The sequence below is a fragment of the Leopardus geoffroyi genome, chromosome C3 (genome assembly GCF_018350155.1).
Source record: "Leopardus geoffroyi isolate Oge1 chromosome C3, O.geoffroyi_Oge1_pat1.0, whole genome shotgun sequence".
In the NCBI taxonomy this organism is placed as follows: domain Eukaryota; kingdom Metazoa; phylum Chordata; class Mammalia; order Carnivora; family Felidae; genus Leopardus; species Leopardus geoffroyi.
In genome coordinates, this window is record NC_059338.1 from 135,242,742 (window position 1) to 135,262,927 (window position 20,186).

At 38.0% G+C, this 20,186-nt stretch overlaps 1 protein-coding gene across 4 annotated transcripts in view; it reads right to left on the reverse strand.

Moving 5' to 3' along the window:
• The window catches only part of PREX2 (phosphatidylinositol-3,4,5-trisphosphate dependent Rac exchange factor 2), a 294,292-nt gene that overhangs the window by 33,493 nt on the left and 240,613 nt on the right, over positions 1-20,186 (reverse strand). For all 4 annotated transcript variants that reach the window (XM_045454996.1, XM_045454997.1, XM_045455000.1 and 1 more), the window contains 2 exons: positions 10,781-10,847; positions 10,328-10,518 (listed from right to left, as the gene is read on the reverse strand). In XM_045454996.1, the coding sequence (XP_045310952.1) occupies positions 10,328-10,518; positions 10,781-10,847 (258 nt within the window). The remainder of the gene's footprint in view (positions 1-10,327; positions 10,519-10,780; positions 10,848-20,186) is intronic.

The following is a 20,186-nucleotide window of genomic DNA, read 5'->3' on the forward strand; positions in this document are numbered from 1 at the left end:
ATACCCATTCCCTGTTCCTAATACCTGAAGTATATTCCCAGAAAATTCTTAGTAATGTTTTAAACCTAACTCAACTATATCTATGTGAAGCCTTCTCTGATGTGATTTCCTTCTCCAATCTTCCTGTACTCACGAATCACCCCACCTCTGTTTTTCCATAGCCTCTTTGCCATCTGTGTATGTATATACCCATTTACGTTATACCTGTTTTTTATTACAATTTTTTTTTTTTATTTTAGAGAGAAAGAGCATGTGAAGAGGGGAGGGGCAGATGGACAGAAAGAGAGATTATCTCAAGCAGGACTCGATCTCATGACCCTGAGATCATGACCTGAGCCAAAATCAAGAGTCAGATGCTTAACCAACTGAGTCACCCAGGCGCCTCTATGTTGTATCTCTTTACACACACACACACACACACACACACACACACACACACACACCTTTAGTTCTTGCTAACTACAAACCTGTCAAAGAACATCCCCACATAAGATAACATGGACATCTAAAACTCAACACATAACAGTCCTTCTCCACAATCCCCTAAAAAAAAAATGTATATTTTCCCCATGGCAGTCCCCTCCACGCTACTTCCCAAACTGGATGGCTCCAATCATCAAGATCTCCCCCCGCCCCCCGCCCGCTCTATTTCTCACCGAACTTCTAATTTTGCTATTTCCATTTCATTCCATTCACATCTACCCTTTCCCTTCCACCCTCTGTGTTAATACCTTGATTTGGGGGTCTCCTCATCTCTTCCTGTACATTGTGAAGTCCTAGGTGTCTCTCTACCTCCATTCTCATTCTATCACAGATCATGAGAGCCATCTTAAAAAAAATACATCTAATCAGATTCTTCTTTTTTTTTAAATTTTTTTTTTCAACGTTTATTTATTTTTTGGGACAGAGAGAGACAGAGCATGAACGGGGGAGGGGCAAAGAGAGAGGGAGACACAGAATCGGAAACAGGCTCCAGGCTCTGAGCCATCAGCCCAGAGCCCGACGCGGGGCTCGAACTCCCGGACCGCGAGATCGTGACCTGGCTGAAGTCGGACGCTTAACCGACTGCGCCACCCAGGCGCCCCAGATTCTTCTTTTTTTAAGTTCAGTTTTATTTATTTTGAAAGAGAGAGAAAGAGAGAACAATCGGGGTAGGGGCAGAGAGAGAGGGAGACAGAATCCCAAGCAGGCTCCACACTGTCAACGCAGATCTTGATGCAGGGCTCGAACTCACGAACCGCGAGATCATGACCTGAGCCAAAGTCAAGAGTCAGGCGCTTAACTGACTGAGCCACTCAGGCTGAAAACCCTTCATTGACTGCATGGGGTCCCCAGGAGGGAGTCCCAAATCCTTAACTTAGCAGTTAGACCTTCCATTCTCCAATGCCCATCTCTCTTCTGACCTCATCTCTCTGCCACGCTTCCCTCTCTCTTCATTGCCAGGAAGCAGGGAACTCTTTATGGTGACTGTCTCCAGGTAGGGTGCTATTTCACACCTCAGTGTTGTATTTTCATCTGATTGCATTCCACAGAACCATTCTTCATTTCCATCACCGGCCAACCACTATTCATGCTTCAAAACCTAAAACAGGTGTTACATACACCCTTCCTGCTTAACAGGATTGCAATCTAACACCTCTGTCTTCTTCCAGACTATGTCAAATGACCTACTACCAATTTAAGATTAGCATCATAAAGGCAGAAATTGCCACTTCCTTCTGTCAACCTCTCTCCATGTCACCTGCTCTTCTGCTCTAGGTTCATATAGAAGAGACACCCCTATTTCTTCCCTCCTCTGGAGGGATAGAAAATTTGGCTTATGACATTTATGAGAGTGGTTAGAAAATCACTAACCATGAAGCCTTCAGGAACACATCCCAGAAAGTGGCATTTGATTTTGCTTTTAATAGAATTTTGCAGGTTTAGGAAAAACAATAACTTCATTTTATCAAAATAAAACTTGAAGAATCCTGCCCTTTTGATGTTTTTATAGTAGATTCTGTATTTATCATTTTTAAATAGCTACATACAAATAAAATTTTGTAACACAAATACTTAAATTTTAATAATATGGTCAGTTAGTGAAACTGGGTTTGGCAAATACTAATGAAATGTAACTAATAATTATGTATTCAGAGTATTTTTATTGGGATGCCTAGCTGGCTCAGTCGGTACAGCATGTGACTCTTGATCTTGGGGTTGTGAGTTCAAGCCCTGTGTTTGGTGTAGAGCTTATTATTAAAAATAATTTTAAAAACTACTCTTCTAGATTATTTTTATTAAGATATGTTTAATGTATTGTGATTACTGAGACTTTTCCAATTTTAATGATGAAAGGCAATCATGCATAAGCTCTCGCTTTTTTATGTGCTGAAAGTAAGGCTTGTCTGGTCAACATCATGTGATAACTGGAGGTCAGAACTAGAAACCACTGCAATAACTCACTCTCATAATTACTGTCTTCTTCTTTCAGAGTAATCTAATTTGAAGAAAACAATGGACATTTTAAAATTACAGAATAATTTAATATTATCTATCTATTGTTCATAGATAGTGAAAGAAAAGTAAAAGAATGAAACTTCTATCATGTTTGAAATGTTTGACTTCTCATAGTTTTAAGAAAAAATACCTATATTATTTACCTGGTTTTAAAAATTAGGGTGAATTGTGGAGTTTTATTTGCCTATTTTACAATTCCACATAATTTGAAATTCTCGATTTGCTTCCCCTCCCCAAGTTTTACTGAGGTATAATTGAAAATTAAAAATTAATTAAAAATTAAGGTATACAGTTTGATTTTATATATTTATATACACACATTTTGAAGTATTCATCACAATCAAGTTGATTAACCTATCTATCAACCCCCACAGTTAAACATTTTCTTTTTCTTTCTTTCTTTTTTCTTTCTTTCTTTCTTTCTTTCTTTCTTTCTTTCTTTCTTTCTTTCTTTTCTCTTCCTTCTTTTCTTTTTTTGGTGATGAAATCACTTAAGATCTACCCTCCTGGCAAATGTCCAAGTATATAAACAGTATTGTTAACTACAGTCACACTGTTGTATATTAGATCTCCAGAACTAACTAAAACTTAGTATAATTGAAACTTTGTATCCCTTGACCAATGTCTCCCCATTTTCTCTTCCTGCCAGCCCATGGTAACCACCTTTCTATTCTCTGCCCTTAGAAGTTTGGCAGAGTTATTAAGATTTATACTTCTATCCTATCATGAGTAGGATATACTTTGTCTTTCTCCCAGAACCCCATTATAATAGAATTTTATTTTTTCTCTTCTAAGGATTATAGCACAATTTTAAATTTTCACATTTGTTTTTGTTTCACTGTTTTGATTCATTGATTTTATTAGATTTCAAACAAATGAGAACAGTTGCATCGATATAATCAAATTATATCAAAGAATAATAACCATATTATTATTAGAAAATAATGTCAAATAAAAATAATCATAACTGCAGCAAAATTTAATGGCAATTTTAAATGTCATTTCTGTCCTTGCTGCTACTGCCCTTATATAAAAGTAGTGTTTTAGACTCACATGCTTCAGATTCTTACAGAACATAATTTTAGAATTTTCTGTTGGGAAAGTATGGTATTCTGAGATCATGAGCTAGCAGAGATGTTTCTTGTGTTCTATGTAGCCGTCTTTCTGGAGATTTGAAAATCAAGTATTTCCACTAATCTTGTTATTCAACCTCTCAAGTCACTTTTGAAGAAAAGATAAAGGGATATATTTGAAACCTTCATTTGCTTAGTATGGTAATTTATTTTTTCTGTCTCATACATAGAATCTAACTTACATATGGAAATCCCCAGAGTAAATCTACTGCTCTTACTTGATGTTTTTAGTGCACAGTGGAAAACGATGCAGCTTTATCATCCGCCCTATTAGGACTCTGATTACCTATGTCAGGTTACCTTGAATGATCCACTTTTATAAGATTCTGCCTTCCTCTAGCTGGGCCTATTTGTCAATTTGTCCTTTAATGTCATGGTTATGACAGAATAAAATAGTGCTAACACAGTCCTTCAAAGTTCGAACAAAAGTGGTTTCTAAAATTGCTAATTGATAGTTACCTGAAGAAGTTTTTTTTAATTGTTTATATGAACCAAGAGTCATTACATGTTCGTCTACATTTTTAAAAAAAAACTGTTCCATTACCCAGACTAGTAATACATAGTTGTCTTCAGTGCTTTTATTTTTTTTTATCTCCTGGCTTTCCTTTTTTTTTTTTTTAACTAGGGTCCATGACCAGTGTGGAGCCCAATGTGGAACCTGAACTGAGGTCAAGAGTGGGATGCTTAACCTCCTGAACCAGCCAGGTGCCCCCTGGCTTTCGTTTCCCTAACAAATGTTTATAATCATACTTTGGGTCCTATACCATGGTCACATTATAGATTATATAAGCGCTTGTCAGGGAAGGAGGAAGAGAGAGAGGGCTGACTTTGAAGGTTCAAACACCATTGGTATTACCGTCAAATGTGAAAATATGTCTTGATTTCCAAATAACCAACTAAGGAACACATCTTGGGAATAAACCCCTCTTAAGTTCGAAGATTCAAATACATGTGGTCTTTTATTTCCTAAAACTTTATATATGTTAAAACTAATTTCTACAATGTACTAAAAAAAAAAAGAGGTTTACCACCATAATACATAGATGGTAGCCAGCTTGATGTTTTTCAATATGTTTTTAAATAACAAAAACAGGTGGGCCTTTGCCACAGACTATTTCCTTCTTATACCTATGCAGGGTTCTGACCAGAACACAAGACATTGACTGATGCTGGGTGCCAGTGAATCTCTGATGCATTGAGCCCCTCTTGGTCGTGCTGCTCACAGCCTCCAATCAATGAGTGAACCCGAGGTTTGTTACTTAAAAATGCAAGCCCTTCGGGAGCCCAAGTAGCTCAGTTGGTTAAGTGTCTGACTCCTGGTTTCAGCTCAGGTCATGATCTCACGGTTTAGGTGTTCTGTGCTGACAGCATGGAGCCTGCTTGGGATTCTCCCTCTCTTTCCCTCTCCTTCTACTCCTCCCCCACTTGCATAAACACTCTGTCTCTCAAAATTAAAAAAAAAAAAAAAAAATTAAAGAAATCTTTAAAAAAAATGCAAGGTTTTGTTTCCTGTAAGAGACTCATCCTCACAACAAAGCATGAAGATAAAACGTAATTTATGTGTACAGATCTCCAAGGTTTGGGCTCAAAGGGGAGTTAGACATGAGGCTTGTGCTCAAATCACACACTTTCCTGCAGGGCCATACCAGGGTTCTGACACCACTGAAAACCAATTACTAAAAAATACTGAGACTAAGCGGACAAAAACTCTTTGGAACAAGTCCTTAGAGGGAAAAAAAAACTGTGATCCCAGATTTCCTGCCCTCATTAGGAATTTCTTTGACAAATCGTTTCAGGTAGCCTCTGGAAATTTCCACCCACTTGTTCCCACCGGCAAGGCAAGCAGAAGCTAATGTAGTGGGAAGAAAATGACACCTTTGTTTTTGGATACAGTAAGACTCGTGATTCAGGTTTTATAACATTTGCAGCACACCGATTTATACTGGTTCAAGAAAAACAGTTGGCTATTAAGTGGGGGCTGTGGGGGGGATAAAGAACCACAACAAAATGAAACATTGCATTTAATGGAAGGATGCTGCAGTAAGAAACAGAGGGGAAATTCAGGTCCCCTGTAGCATGCTTTTGGATTGCCTGCAACAGCTGACTGGTATGAGTACAAAAGAGGACATTAAAAGTCATAGGGCTGATTGAACACTGTAAAAATGTTCAATGTGGCAAAAAAACAATTTGCCTATAAAGTAGATATATAGACAGTCTTTGTATGAATCTTTGTAGAAAAGGAAATTAAAAAAATACTCAATTCACATGGTTGTATTTGTTAATCAAAGAAGTATAAACTGAGGCACTACTGAAATATCCTTGCATATCTAGCAGAGAAGCACAGTAGATAATTGGATTCGATCTCTCCCAAGACCAGGAAGAGGTCAAAGTGCCACACAACTATCTAACCTTCTGGCTGTGTTATACACAAGCACGATCCTTTTGAGAACTTAATAATATATTGACCACATAGGTTTAAACTTGCCACAGTAATTCCATCCGGAGGGTATTTTTGTTTTCTTTTAACGTACTGGGAGATCAAATTGAAATCTGAACAGCTACATAATGAAAGAAGCCTCCCTCTAGGCATTATGCGCAACAGACGAGAAGATAAACCACTCAACTAATGGTTTAGTAAACTCTGGGATAGCAACTGGCTGGACTAACTACGTGACAAATAAAAGTGATAATGAAAAAGTCTATGCATACATTTTGAAGACACAGATACAGTTGTTATGAGCATAAAGCAGATTGTTAAGCTGTATGGACCAATACAACTATGTTCCAATTGTGTGTTGTGAGATGGAAGTTGCAACGGATGAATGCAAAGTGAAAATGAAAAAAGGCCGATCAGGATAGGAAATTATAAAAGATTTTCACTTATGAAACTACCTTTTAACATCAGTCGATATTGATTAAAAGGCAAACACCTGCTTTTAAGAAGAGACAGTCCTATTCTTCTCTCACCATTCAGTAGCAATGGAGAGAACTGACATGAGTGAATAGTTAAGAGTGTGGGCAGGGAAGTTCATCAGTAGAATTGTAATACACACAAAGGATTACCCTAGCGAAAAGAATTTAATAAAAACAAAGCCAGGCTAAATGCTATGAGAAGATTTTAATAATTCATTCTGAATTCTCTTCCCGCTAATCTCGCATTCACTGTTGAATGCAGCTCTGCCATCCGATTCAGGTTGGCATTAAAACATCTAGACATTAATGCTAATTAAATCTGCCTTTTCGTTCTGAAAACCTACATTCTTCTCTTCAACATCAAACATATGCAGTACAATTCAAGTATAATTCAATACTCTAAAAAGACTTTAGATTCTTTTACTATTTGGTAAATAAAATCAGGAAACTGACTATCTGATGTGGATACCATCTTGTTGTGCATTTCTCATCTCGATTTTAGAAGTCAATGATAAAAAATAGTTGGTGCAACATTTATTCTGCTTCACATTGTGGACTTCTCCTGTTTGTCAGAACCTGAAGGTAAACTTCCATGTTTAATGTTGACTGCAGGTGTGGATGTGCTTGGGTTTCTCTCTAGCCATTTGAATTATAATACTAAAGAATTAATTTAAGAACAGTCTTTATGTGAGATTTCCAAATCTAATATAAATTAGTGCATTTTATTGTCATGAAAAGTGTAAGCATATCCTTCATTGAAAGATTAAAAGATAATGTTAAACTCCCATTTTATTCTGCATAATAGGAAAATAAAGCTGTACCATTTTCAAATAGTTTCAACTTTAAATCAGCATTTGTCATGGGGTATTTTTGCCTACACCTCAGGAAATGTCTCTGAAATGAACTAACTAAAGCTACATCTATTTTGAATAGTAGAAATGGAAAAAGTCAAACCACTTTGAAAGTGCAGTGTTGGGGCGCCTGGGTGGCGCAGTCGGTTAAGCGTCCGACTTCAGCCAGGTCACGATCTCGCGGTCCGGGAGTTCGAGCCCCGCGTCAGGCTCTGGGCTGACGGCTCAGAGCCTGGAGCCTGTTTCCGATTCTGTGTCTCCCTCTCTCTCTGCCCCTCCCCCGTTCATGCTCTGTCTCTCTCTGTCCCAAAAATAAATAAACATTGAAAAAAAAAAAAATTTAAAAAAAAAAAAAAAAAAAAAAAAAAAGAAAGTGCAGTGTTACTTGTGGTCCTAACACCCCAATCAATGAATATGATACTTATAAAACAGTTATGGGATAGGGGCGCCTGGGTGGCGCAGTCGGTTAAGCATCCGACTTCAGCCAGGTCACGATCTCGAGGTCTGTGAGTTCGAGCCCCGCGTCAGGCTCTGGGCTGATGGCTCGGAGCCTGGAGCCTGTTTCCGATTCTGTGTCTCCCTCTCTCTCTGCCCCTCCCCCATTCATGCTCTGTCTCTCTCTGTCCCAAAAATAAATAAAAACGTTGGAAAAAAAAATAATAAAAAAAAAAAAAAAAAAAAAAAAAACAGTTATGGGATATCAATCTATGTTTCCCATGTAACAATAGTCAAATTTTAAAACTGCTCACAGGATAGCAGAGAGAATAATTTGGACAACCTGGTCATAATTCTAGGATTAAGTGCAGATTTAACTGAATTAACTTTCAGTAAATTAATGAGGCGGTAACATAGGCTTGTAGTTTCAAAGTCTGAGGTGTCCCCTTTGGGGTCATAGTGTATCAAGTTCTCAGACAACTACGTATGACCTTGCACCAGGGTAACATAAGAACATCAATAACCAAGGTGGTGATGCTTTGTTGAGGCCACCATGGTCTCTGTGCAGTTTCTTGAACACATTATGCACACTCCCACGTGAGCTCTCACATTTGCATTGTTGCTCCCTAGGAGCGAATGCTCTTTCTTGGAGATATTTGCATAAATCCTTCCTTCATTCCATACAAATCTTTGACGAAATCCCTTGTTGGATGGGACTACTCGTCCTTCCCATCCTGTCACACCTTCTACCTCTCTGACTCCTGTCTTTTTTCTATTTATTCCATCTACCCCATTACATATTCGTTTGCTTAATCATCGGTTTCCCCTCAACACAATGCACACTACTGGAGAGTAGAAACTTTAATTTTTCAATGCTAGATCCCCAGCAGCTAGAGCAGTGCTGGCACATAATTGGTGCTCAGTGCATATTTATTGAGTGAATGAATAATGAATACATAAATGAATGAATGAATAAATGGGAACAGAAGGAGTGAACATGAGTTGATCAGAAGGGAGAGATCACTTTGCTGCTAGTAAACAAATTATGAAGTAATATTTTATTCATTTGGTTGCAGATGATATTTTCAATTAAGCTTATTAAAGCTTGCAATAGAGCACAAAGTACACAGCCATTCAAATAAAGGAGGAAATTCTGTGTATTCTGTCAACCACGGAATATAATGCTCCTTTCAGAGGAAAAAGGTCTTGCCATACATCATAAGAAAGAATACACTGTGTAGGACTTGAAAACTAGAATTTCAGGTACACCAAACTGAAATGGAATTTCACAGATGAGAACCTGCTGTCTCAGATCATCTTTCTCCCACTTTCTACCCTTCACCTGGACCCATCAGAACCTAGTTCAAATATCACCTTCTCTGGAAAGGTCTACCCATCTCAAAGATCTGTTTTCTTTCTGAATCTTAGTTTTTAGCTGTAACTTTCCTAGGCCATTTACATTTTCTTGCAATGTAGGTTTGTTATTTTTGTAATTTTTTCTTATGCTCTCTTATGATATCTTATTATTATTTTTTGTCATTGGCTGTTCATGCTGTATTTATGTTTCTAACATGAGCATCACCACTTTATGACATAACACTGCAGTCCTTTGCATACATGAAGTACCAGGTATATCTGACTAAACAATACCACCATCCTCAAAATCCAACTGGCCCAGTTCTAAGAAGAGGCTATGATGGGTGACAGGACACTATTTGCCCACTCAGATTACAATGAGGACTAAATTCTGCTTTATTTTTACTTTTACTACGTGGTTTCACCTCCTTGTGAAGATGGCGAGATGAGAGAGGAGGAGTACATGGTTATGGAGAAGGACTTGACATGGGGTCCTCCACCCACATTTTGCAGCTGATACAGCTGTACGAGATCATCAACCCACCTTGGCTGCCCCAGACTGAGCACAGTTGCCTAAGACAAACTACTGGAACTGGACCCATCTAAAATCTTCCCTTCCATTTTCAGGAACGCATATTGTATGGGCTCCTGGACTTAATTTTGCCCAAAGTAGGAAGACAGTAGTAACCCCAAGGCAGCGCCTACCTCACAACAGCTGGGTACAGAAACCCAAACCACTGAAGAGTGGAATGTCCATCAACTGTAGTGAAAAAAGTTTTGGTTAGCTAGTGGCCCGCTCCTACCAGGCAAGTTCCTACAGTGAACAAAATCGGCGCACAACTTTGTACCTAAAGTGTAAATCTCATAATATAAACACAAGGGTGATGAGCATCTGGGCAGATATGATATAGTGATATAAATATGGGATTGCATTCATGTATATGAATAAACAGTCACTGAAAATATCACTAAAGCCAGAAAAACTGTGTAACAATGACCTGATTTCCTAAATCTTATTCCAAATACATCTGAGTCCTTTGCATGTTTCCTGTTATAATTTCACGTAACCGAAATAGAAATAAGAACCTACGAACGAACTTCAGTATGAGAGCCGCAGGCAGGGCAGGGTGGTTCACGTACCTGTGCACGCCACTGTTGCACATGATGATGTGGCAGGCCCCCAGCCTGTTGCACAGCTCCGAGGACACGGACAGCAGACCGACCCCGGAGGCGCTGCAAGCTGTGTTTGCACAGGCGGCCGTGCGCTTGGATCTGATAAACGAGGCAACCAGTCGATAAAGTTCATCCAAAGCATTGAGAGGCCTCATTAGCTGCAGAAAAAAAAAAAGTCATGGGCATAAAGACCAGCACATTTAGTAGGAAGAAATGCTTTTAGATGGCATGTGATTCATAGTTGTTATAACTTTTAATGGATAGTCTAAAATATTTTCATTGTGGCAGTAACAGAGTTGGAGACTACAAATATGTATAATTTGTTTAAGAACAAATTGTTGAAGACAACAGCAGAAAATTTTTTAAAAAGCAAGGTGTGTAAATGGCAAAGCATTAATAAATGCAATCATCTATTTTTACCTTATCTACATAGGCAGCTTTGGATGTGGAGTTAGGTGGTGAATTTGACTTGTCCAAGTAGAACGCCCTGTAAGAATCCAAAGAATAAATGATCATTTATTGTTAGAAAAATTAAAATGCATGAAGGTATGCAAGTTTCGCTGACTTCCTGTTAAAGACAAATGAATAAATAAGTGTTGAAACTAGGATGGGTGGGATGGCAAAAAAAAGTCCATAGTCTTCCATTCAGAAAAAATGACTGAAGCCACCACCACCAGCTCCATTATGTATCGTACGGCCTCAGAGAGATTACTTAATTTGTGTGTGCTTCCATTTCCTCTTCTGTAATTTAGGGATAACATTAGCTTCTACTTCACAAGCCTGCTTAGAAGATTAAATAAGTGAATGCAAATAAAATGCTTAGAACAGTACATAGCACAAAGTGCTCGTTAACATGTTCAATACTTCAATAATTAATATTATTACAAAAGCTGAAGAAATGTATTTTCTTGTGACTATTGGAGAACATTATCTAGTTTTCACTTACTGAGCAAGATTATAAAAACAATACTCAAAACCATAATTTTTTTTTTTTTTTTAATTTTTTTTTTTCAACGTTTATTTATTTTTGGGACAGAGAGAGACAGAGCATGAACGGGGGAGGGGCAGAGAGAGAGGGAAACACAGAATCGGAAACAGGCTCCAGGCTCTGAGCCATCAGCCCAGAGCCCGACGCGGGGCTCGAACTCCCGGACCGCGAGATCGTGACCTGGCTGAAGTCGGACGCCTAACCGACTGCGCCACCCAGGCAAAACCATAATTTTGAACAGAATAGTGAGTTGAATTCTTTCACCCACTAACTATGCTTAAATTGGGAGTTAGACCCTCTTTGAGGATACACTTGTTCTTTCTGTCACCAGAATGCAATATGGCAACAAGTATTTTAATACATGAAGTTGAATCCTAGTGGCCTGCAATAATTAAGCTCAATTTCCAAAGAATTATTGCTGAGTTTGCTCAGCTCTTGGCTCGATACTAAACTGAAGTTGTAAGGAAATGACCCATGAAGACCGGATACATTTAAGCTATAGTTAATCTACTATCTATTTTTGAAGAGGTGGAATTATTTTCAAGATTTGAGCACTTAATATTGACATACCAAAATAAGTTCCATAGTATTAGAATGATTGTCCAACAAGATACTGAAATAAAACTGATTACAATGATGTTGTGGAGCACCTTTTAGAACTTCAAAATAATGGCAGATTATTATCAAATGCATGAGTTGTAGTGGGAAAAATCAGTGAGAGAGAACTTAATGACGAGAGTCCCACTATGCACACATGTGCGTGCAGACACAGACACACGCACGCGCACACACACACACATACACAGCCATTCCAATGACCACTGTAGCTAGCAGTGATGTTTATTTTTGTCTTTTAAAGATAAAGTAGCATGCATTAATCAAGTTTTATACTTTAAACTACAAAACGTTAAGAATAACTTCCAAAATGAAAATTATGCTCATTCGTACTGTGAATTAGTTTATTCATCTCTCACATACAAATCCAAACAATAACAAAAATTTTAAAACAGTTCCAGATCCAAACTTAGTTGTTATTCATTATAATTCACTTTGAACTCCTAGGAGATTTCCACATACCATCTTGGAACAAAGATGGTGCCTCAAAGCTGGAACCCAAAGAGATACCTTGATCAGATGTTCCCATGCCTTTCCCCAAGTGTGCTTGGTGGAAAAAGCAATATGGTGGAAGAGTACGCGACTCCACGGAAAATTACTGCCTCAGCCTAAATCCCACAGCTACCTGTTGCTCCTGAGCACATGATGCTGCCAGGAGTATGGGGACTCCAGTGACCCCATTCAGTGTTTGCATCCAATGCTGAATTATGGTGGCATGAACCACTGCAAACAGGAACATCCATCAAGGGCCAAGCAAATACAGTTCCATTTAGCTGGTTGAGTCAACATCTACTAACAGCATTGGATCAATAGCAAAATCAAATGTATGGAGATATTTTTAAATTTTCTACATTTTCCCCAGTATCAGAAAGAGATAACAATAATATAAGAGTATTGCTGGTATGAGAATAGGTAACGAGTTTGATTTGTGTGAGGTCCAAAACCACACAATGGGGATGGAGTTAGGTTAGACTGAATGAGCAACTGAGAGAGGTCAGAGGGGCAGACTCTGTAGGGCTTTATAGACCTTGATAAAGACTTTGGGTTTCAACTGGCCTTATTACCAGAAGACTGGCTATTTATAAACCTTATTGTCGTGCATAAACATTCATGTTCTCCTGAAAGTTCTGAGTATCCTTTCATTGCAATTACACAGGTACATATGTAGGCTAATACTATAAAACCCATGTATGCACCACCATGCTTTAACAGATCCTGGTACTTGGAACTTTTGCTTCACCTTTTAAAAAAATAAAATATTACAGATATGGGTGAGCCCCTGTTGCTCACCCTTCTCCAGTCCCACTCTTTTTCCAAACTCTCCCTTCCCAAAGTAAACACTACCCAGAAGCTGGCATTTACCACTTTCATGCTTTATGAGGTCACCCACACACTTGGCCCAAGTGGAGGCACCAAAGAATATCTGTGATCGTTCTTCCACATCCTTGTTCACACTGATGTTATTAAAATTTCAACCTTTGGTATTTTTATTTTCAATTTGCATGTATTTGCTGGCCATTTATAGTCTTCTTTTATTGCATGTTGGTATTTCCTTCCTTTGTGTAGTCTTACTTTTTTTTTAAACACAGAAATTAGTTATTACTTTTTCTAGGCTTGCTTCATCAAAAATACTCAGTTTTTTTTAAATGTTTATTTGTTTTTGAGAGAGAGAGAGAGAGAGAGAGGCAGAGAGAGGAAGACACAGAATCTGAAGCAGGCTCCAGGCTCTATGCTATCAGCATAGAGTTCGACCCGCAGCTCGAACTCACGAGCCGTGAGATCATGACCTAAGCTGAAGTCGGATGCTTAACTGACTGAGTCATCCAGATGCCCCCCAAAATATTCAGTTTTAAAAGCTGGATATTCTATTAATATGTTTGATCAGTGTGTCAGTGGTATATGTTGTCATTAAATTCTAGAATCCAAATTACAGTACACATCCCCCCTCAATACTGCTCTTGGTGTCTGCTCTGAAATCTAGTTTTCTTTGCTTTGGGGATAGTCTATACATTTTTTTCTGATTGGTTTAGATTTTTTTTTCAACCTGGATGTTCTAAAGTTTTACCACAAAGTGTTTAGGCAGTGATTTATTGTTACTTATCCAGATAAGGTTCTCAGAGTGTCCTTTCAACTTGAGGCGTCTTGTCTTCAAGTCTAAAATAATCTAAGCTATTATTTCTTCACGTAATCTGATGTGTTCTCTCTCTCTCTCTCTCTCTCTCCACACACACACACACACACATACTTTAAAAATCTTATTGTTCCCATTACTGCATTTTAGGTGATTTCCTAAGTACGGTCTTCCAAATGAAAAATTCTGTCATTTTCAAGTCTAGAGATTATCTTTTCTACTGGGAATTTTATTTCAATGACTATCTTCCACTTCCAAGATTTCCGTCTATCTTTATTTCATTCTTACCACTAACAGGTAAACTCCCTATGAGAATATAAATTCTCTATGTGGGTATGGATTTTACTTTGGTTCAGGGGCACCTGGGTGGCTCAGGCAATAAAATGTCCCACTCTTGATTTTGATGCATGTCATGATCTCAAGGCTCCTGGGCTCAAGCCTTGCATCAGACTCTGTGCTGATAGCGTGGAGCCTGCTTGGTATTCTCTCTCTCTGCCCCTCCCCCACCTGTGCGCACGGATGCACACATGTGCTCTCTCTCTCTCTCTCGCCACCCCCCTCAAAATAAATAAATAAACTGGGGTACGTGGGTGGCTCGGTTTAAGCACTTAACTCTTGATTTTGGCACAGGTCATGATCTCATGGTTTGTGAGATCGAGCCCCTCATTGGGTTCTGTGCTGACAGTTTGGAGCTTGCTTGGGATTCTCTCTCTCCCTCTTTCTCTGCTCCTCCCCTACTCTAAATAAATAAATAAATAAATAAATAAATAAATAAATAAATAACATAAACAAACTTATTTGGTTCATTCCTGTATCTCTGGCACCCATAAGACTCTATGGAACATAGTATGATCTTAATAAGTATTTGTAAATAAATAGATAACTGAACTATTTTGATTTCAGGGTTTTATACCTTTTTTTATGGATGGCAATCCTTTGTTTATATTTTGAGAATTAAAAATATGTTTTCCTAGCCTGTTTCAATATTTTAATTTCTTCTAGTCAAATTTATTTTCGACGGTCAAATTCATTGGCTCTTTCCTAGTGTTAGGATTTGTGCTTTGGAATTTTGTTTTGCAAGTGCATTTGAAGTGGGAAGATTTTTTAGTTTCATTTAATTTTTTGATACAGCTCCATCCCCTGTCATTATCCTTCTCTTACAACTCATTTTGTACCCAGAACCACCCATGTACGATCACTTTCATGCTGGCAATGTGAGTATTACCTTGTGCTGACATCTGGATTATTTCCGGTCACATCATTGAACCAGTGAGTGACCTGGTTCAATTCCCAGTTTACCAGCTGTGTCACGTTCTCCTTGCCATCATAAGCCTCTCCTGGCATCAAAAACTATAGTCTCAGGTAGTGGGCAGATTTCTGACTCTTGCTCAGCAGCAAACGAGTCCTTCTCTATGTCCTGGTTTCAGACTGCAAGGATGGCTCTGGCTCTCCATCTAGTGTAGAACGACTTTAACCTCTCATAACCCTGAAGAAGTTGTACTGCTCCCCCCACAACCCCCTCAGAGGCCAGCAAGCCAGAGGCCTCAGCACAGCTTACAACTCCTCATCACTTACATTTTCCTTTGATTTGTGGGCCACTGACATGATAAATTATGAGCTCAGCTGTGACTTTTACATTCTGACTTTGTATTTTATCTAGCATTGCTACATGCTTGGAATAAGGTGGTACTTTAATGCCAGAACCCAGAGATACCTTGACCAGATGTCCTCATGCCTTTCCTCAAGTGTGCTTAGTAGAGAAAGTAATGCAGTTAGAAAGAGTACACAAGTTCAGGACAAATTATTTAGCCTTCCAGGGTCTCAAGTACCTCATTTTTACAACACATATTAAAATTTTCTAACATTTATATAGCATAATGTTGAATGTTAATCAATACATAAATACTCAGTACTGTGGTAACCAAAGAGGACTCAAGAGTAATAACTATTATTCAAGTGCACAGTGGGAGGCATCTCCTGGAGCATTAAAAAAATCTTTTTTTAATGTTTGTTTATTTTTGAGAGAGACAGAGACAGAGTGTGAGCTGAGGAAGGGGCAGAGAGAGGGAGACAGAATCTGAAGCAGGCTCCAGGCTCTGAGCTCTCAGCACAGAGCCCGATGTGGGGCTCAAACTCACAAGCTGACCTGAGCCAAAGTTGCACATTTAACCAAGTGAGCCACCCAGGCACCCCTCTTGGAGCATTTTTAAGGCACAACAAGGAATGAAAGTAAGGCCAGAACTTCCTGCTTTTCCTGAAGGTCATCTAAAATATTTTCTGATACTTATAAAAAGTGAAAATTCAGGTAGGTACTTGGAATTATAGAATTCCATGATCAGGACACAAATAGAGGTTCAAGTCTAAACAGAAAAGAACCTTTCTTTTAAAAAATTTTTTAATGTCTTATTTATCATTGAGAGAGAGACAGACAGAGACAGAGACAGAGTGTGAGCTGGGGAGGAGCAGAGAGAGAGGGAGACACAGAATCTGAGGCAGGTTCCAGCCTTTGAGCTGTCAGCACAGAGCCCAATGTGGGGCTTGAACCCACGAACTGTGAGATCATGACCTGAGCTGAAGTTGGCCACTTAACCAACTGAGCCTATCTTTAGGTTAAAAAAAGATTATCATTTAAATGGCTCAATCAGGTACCTTCGTTGTAGATACTTCAGCTCCTCTGTACCTTGAATCGTTTGGGAAAGAAACTATCCTGTAGAGGCAGTTCACAGATCATTAATACAAACTATGGAAAGCTTCACTACAGAAACGTCCACTACAGCTGGCCACACTGAACACTCTTCCTACTTTTGGAAACAGATGTTCCGCCAAAAAAAAAAAAAGTTTGTCACTGGGTCAGCCAGTTAAGAGCAGGAATATGTGGATTCTAATTCATTTGGCAGAAACCTTAAATTTTTCAATGGAGCAAAATCCTTAACAACAACAAAAACATATTTTATGAAGACAGCCAGTAGAAAAATAACTTTTATAGATTTAGAATGCATAAATGCCTGCACCAAGTGAAAGTTTATTCAGAAACAATCTCATCATTTTCAAGTTGCTATATAGGAGAACAAAAACAGATAAAGCATCTAATGATATAACTCCACCCTTGAAAATACTCTTAGAAGGTAAATGTCTCCTACAAATGTAGAATTAAACGTATTTACTGATCCAGACTTGTACGAATAGTTAATATTTGTTAATCGGACATTAAAGAAAGCAAGAAATCATTTTAAAATAAATTTATGTGCTGATGAAGTCTAGAGGAAATAACTATGAAATATAGCCACTTTGTTACTTGTCTGAAATTTACATAGCCAACAGAGATTTTAATTCAATCGATTGTTATCATAAAAATTTCAACTTGAGGCTACAACTAATTTTAGATATTCCCCATCAGAAAAAAGTGTGTTCAGCCAGATATTTTACCATCCCCAAGATTTACAGGTATTCACAGAACTTCAGTATTTTTGAGAATATGACAAACTGTTCACAGGAAATAAATTTCTAATGCACTTCCGTTAATTATGCAAGTCTTACAATGCCCCTTAATCAAAATTTATGAGCAAGTTAATGGTAAAATTGGATTAATGCCCAAACTGACCATAGTTTATTACGCTTCTGAGTTTAGTAAGAATGAAGTCATGGTCCTTTGTCTTGTATAGCAAATCTTATTAAGACCATTTTGAAAGTGCTGCTGCAACCTTATACAGGCTGGGTAGTAAGTTTCCTTTCATGCTGGCACACATCAGACTTCGTTGTCAACTTTGTAGATTAACTCTGCCATATAAAATTGATACATTATAATATTTTTTTCATTTAGTCCCTATAGAATCAAATACCAATGAAAAGGGTGATAATGTCGTAAGTTACATTATATAGTGGTATAAATGTATACAAATCAAATATCTACAGTGAAACTAATTTTAGGCATTTATCTCATACGATCTAATAGGGGAGACAGGTACACAGGTATCTATAATGCAATGTAGAATGGATAGGTAAGTTAAAAGGTGAAACAAAGTTATTGGGATATATCCATATGAGGAAGAAGCAAGGCCATATAAATAAGGATATGGCATAAGAGTTGCACTCTGATATATGAATGGGATTCTGGACAGGTCAAAACAGGAAAGCATTTCAAAGGAGGAAACACACCATGAAGAGCAGAACAGATATAGAAGTGGATGGCGCCAATCAGGCTGCAGAGCAGGTTCATGTAGAGTAGGGAGAGAGAATGTTGTGCAAGTAGGCAGGACCCATACTGGGAGGAAATTAAATGGCAAGCGAAAGAATTGTAAGTCATTTGTTAAACCGTGGAGGGAAGCACTACACAGCACACGCTTAACTACTGGTAAAAAAGTAAAAATAAATGAAAAAAAAATACATGACACTTGAGATATGAACATTTAGGGAATCTGGAGCTGCAACAGATCCTAGAAATGGAAACGACGGTTTAGCATTCAAAATAGGACCATGCACTTATTGGGATGAGCACTGGGTGTTGTATGTAAGTGATGAGTAACTAAATTCTGTTCCTGAAACTAATATGACACTATATGTTAACTAAATGGAATTTAAATAAAAACTTGAAACAAACAAAATAAGACCATGGTAATGAAAACAGGGAATTGATGTTGGCCACAAGAGAAAGAAAATGAATTTGGGGCATGCTTAGATCTTATGTAGAGTTATGCAAGTTAATATACTAATATAAAAATTAGGAAAGTGCTTTCTCAAATGGGTACAGAATTAGGACATGGCCCTACAGGGTCTGGCTGGTGGTTCAATGATGGTCGGGTTTTCTCTTTGTGTGAAAAAAACGAAAACAGCAACAGCTGGATGTAAAATATTTAAACCTATTAAGTTTGTCATAAGCAATACACAAAGGTTAAATCAATGACAAAAGTGACATTCTTCTCATCTGGCACCATTTCCATCCCCCCCCCCCAACTTTTTCTGGGCATGTTGGAGAATATTCAATTTCCAAGAGATTAAGGCATAAGAGCCAGTGCCACTTTATAAATAAGGAGGAATAGCTACGGTATTCAGCTCAGCTCTCTGTAGTATTGTTCCTTCTCCAGATCATTGCTTATGAGATCATTCTTTATTTATAATAATTTATGAAAATTTCTCACTTGGCCAGGCTCATCTATACTTCTTGTAATATCATGTCCTCTCTTAAAATATTCTAAACTGTATATGGTAGCTTTTGGATTTTAGCAGTTACTCTGCATTTTGAAAAGGAACTATAACAACATTTGCTCAATTATGGGTATTAGTCATAGGCATGGTTAGATATATCAATATTACAATAGCTCAGCAGTTGACTACAGCTGTGACTGGGTGTCCAATGAGTATTACTGTTAAGCTGCATTTGTCTACCATAGCACTTAAATTAGGAAAAAAATTCTACAGAAAATATTACTGAAAGACACTGATTTCTTGTATAAATGAAAAATCACCAGGTAGGTTCAACCTGTGCCCACATATGGGTAAAAAAATATAGGATAAGTAGAGTGGGAGAACGTTAATTTGTACCTCTATCCTATCCACCTTTCATGGTCACAAGCATTAGCCCGGACTTTTCTGAAAGGTGGTTTACTAAAAGTTACATGAAGAGAAATCCTGAATAATGAGATAAATTTGGATTCTCCTGGATAAATCTATCTTCTGCCTTGTCAAAAATGGAACACCTAAGGTTACAGTCCTTATAGAACTGCCTGGTATCAATTAACAGCTTCATTTCTACTTGAGTGTTGGAAAAAAAAATCCTGGAAGGCTAACAAAAAAGTCTATGTGACCACACAGGGCAAGACCTTCCCATGTTAAAAAAAGGATTTCTCTGAGACTTCTCTGATGCTCTGAAAAGAGAATTATGGTAATGGAGATATCCCCGCCAGTCTTTACTGTTGTTGATAACTTCCTATCACTCTTTTCCTTTACTTTACTTCTTTACTCCATTCTGATTTTTGTTGCTCCTTACAGGAGTCTTCTAGGGGGCCATTTCTTTCTCACACCTGCAACACATATATATCACCACAGGCACTCCTACTATTAATATATGCGCATATGTATATATTTTCCAATGGCAA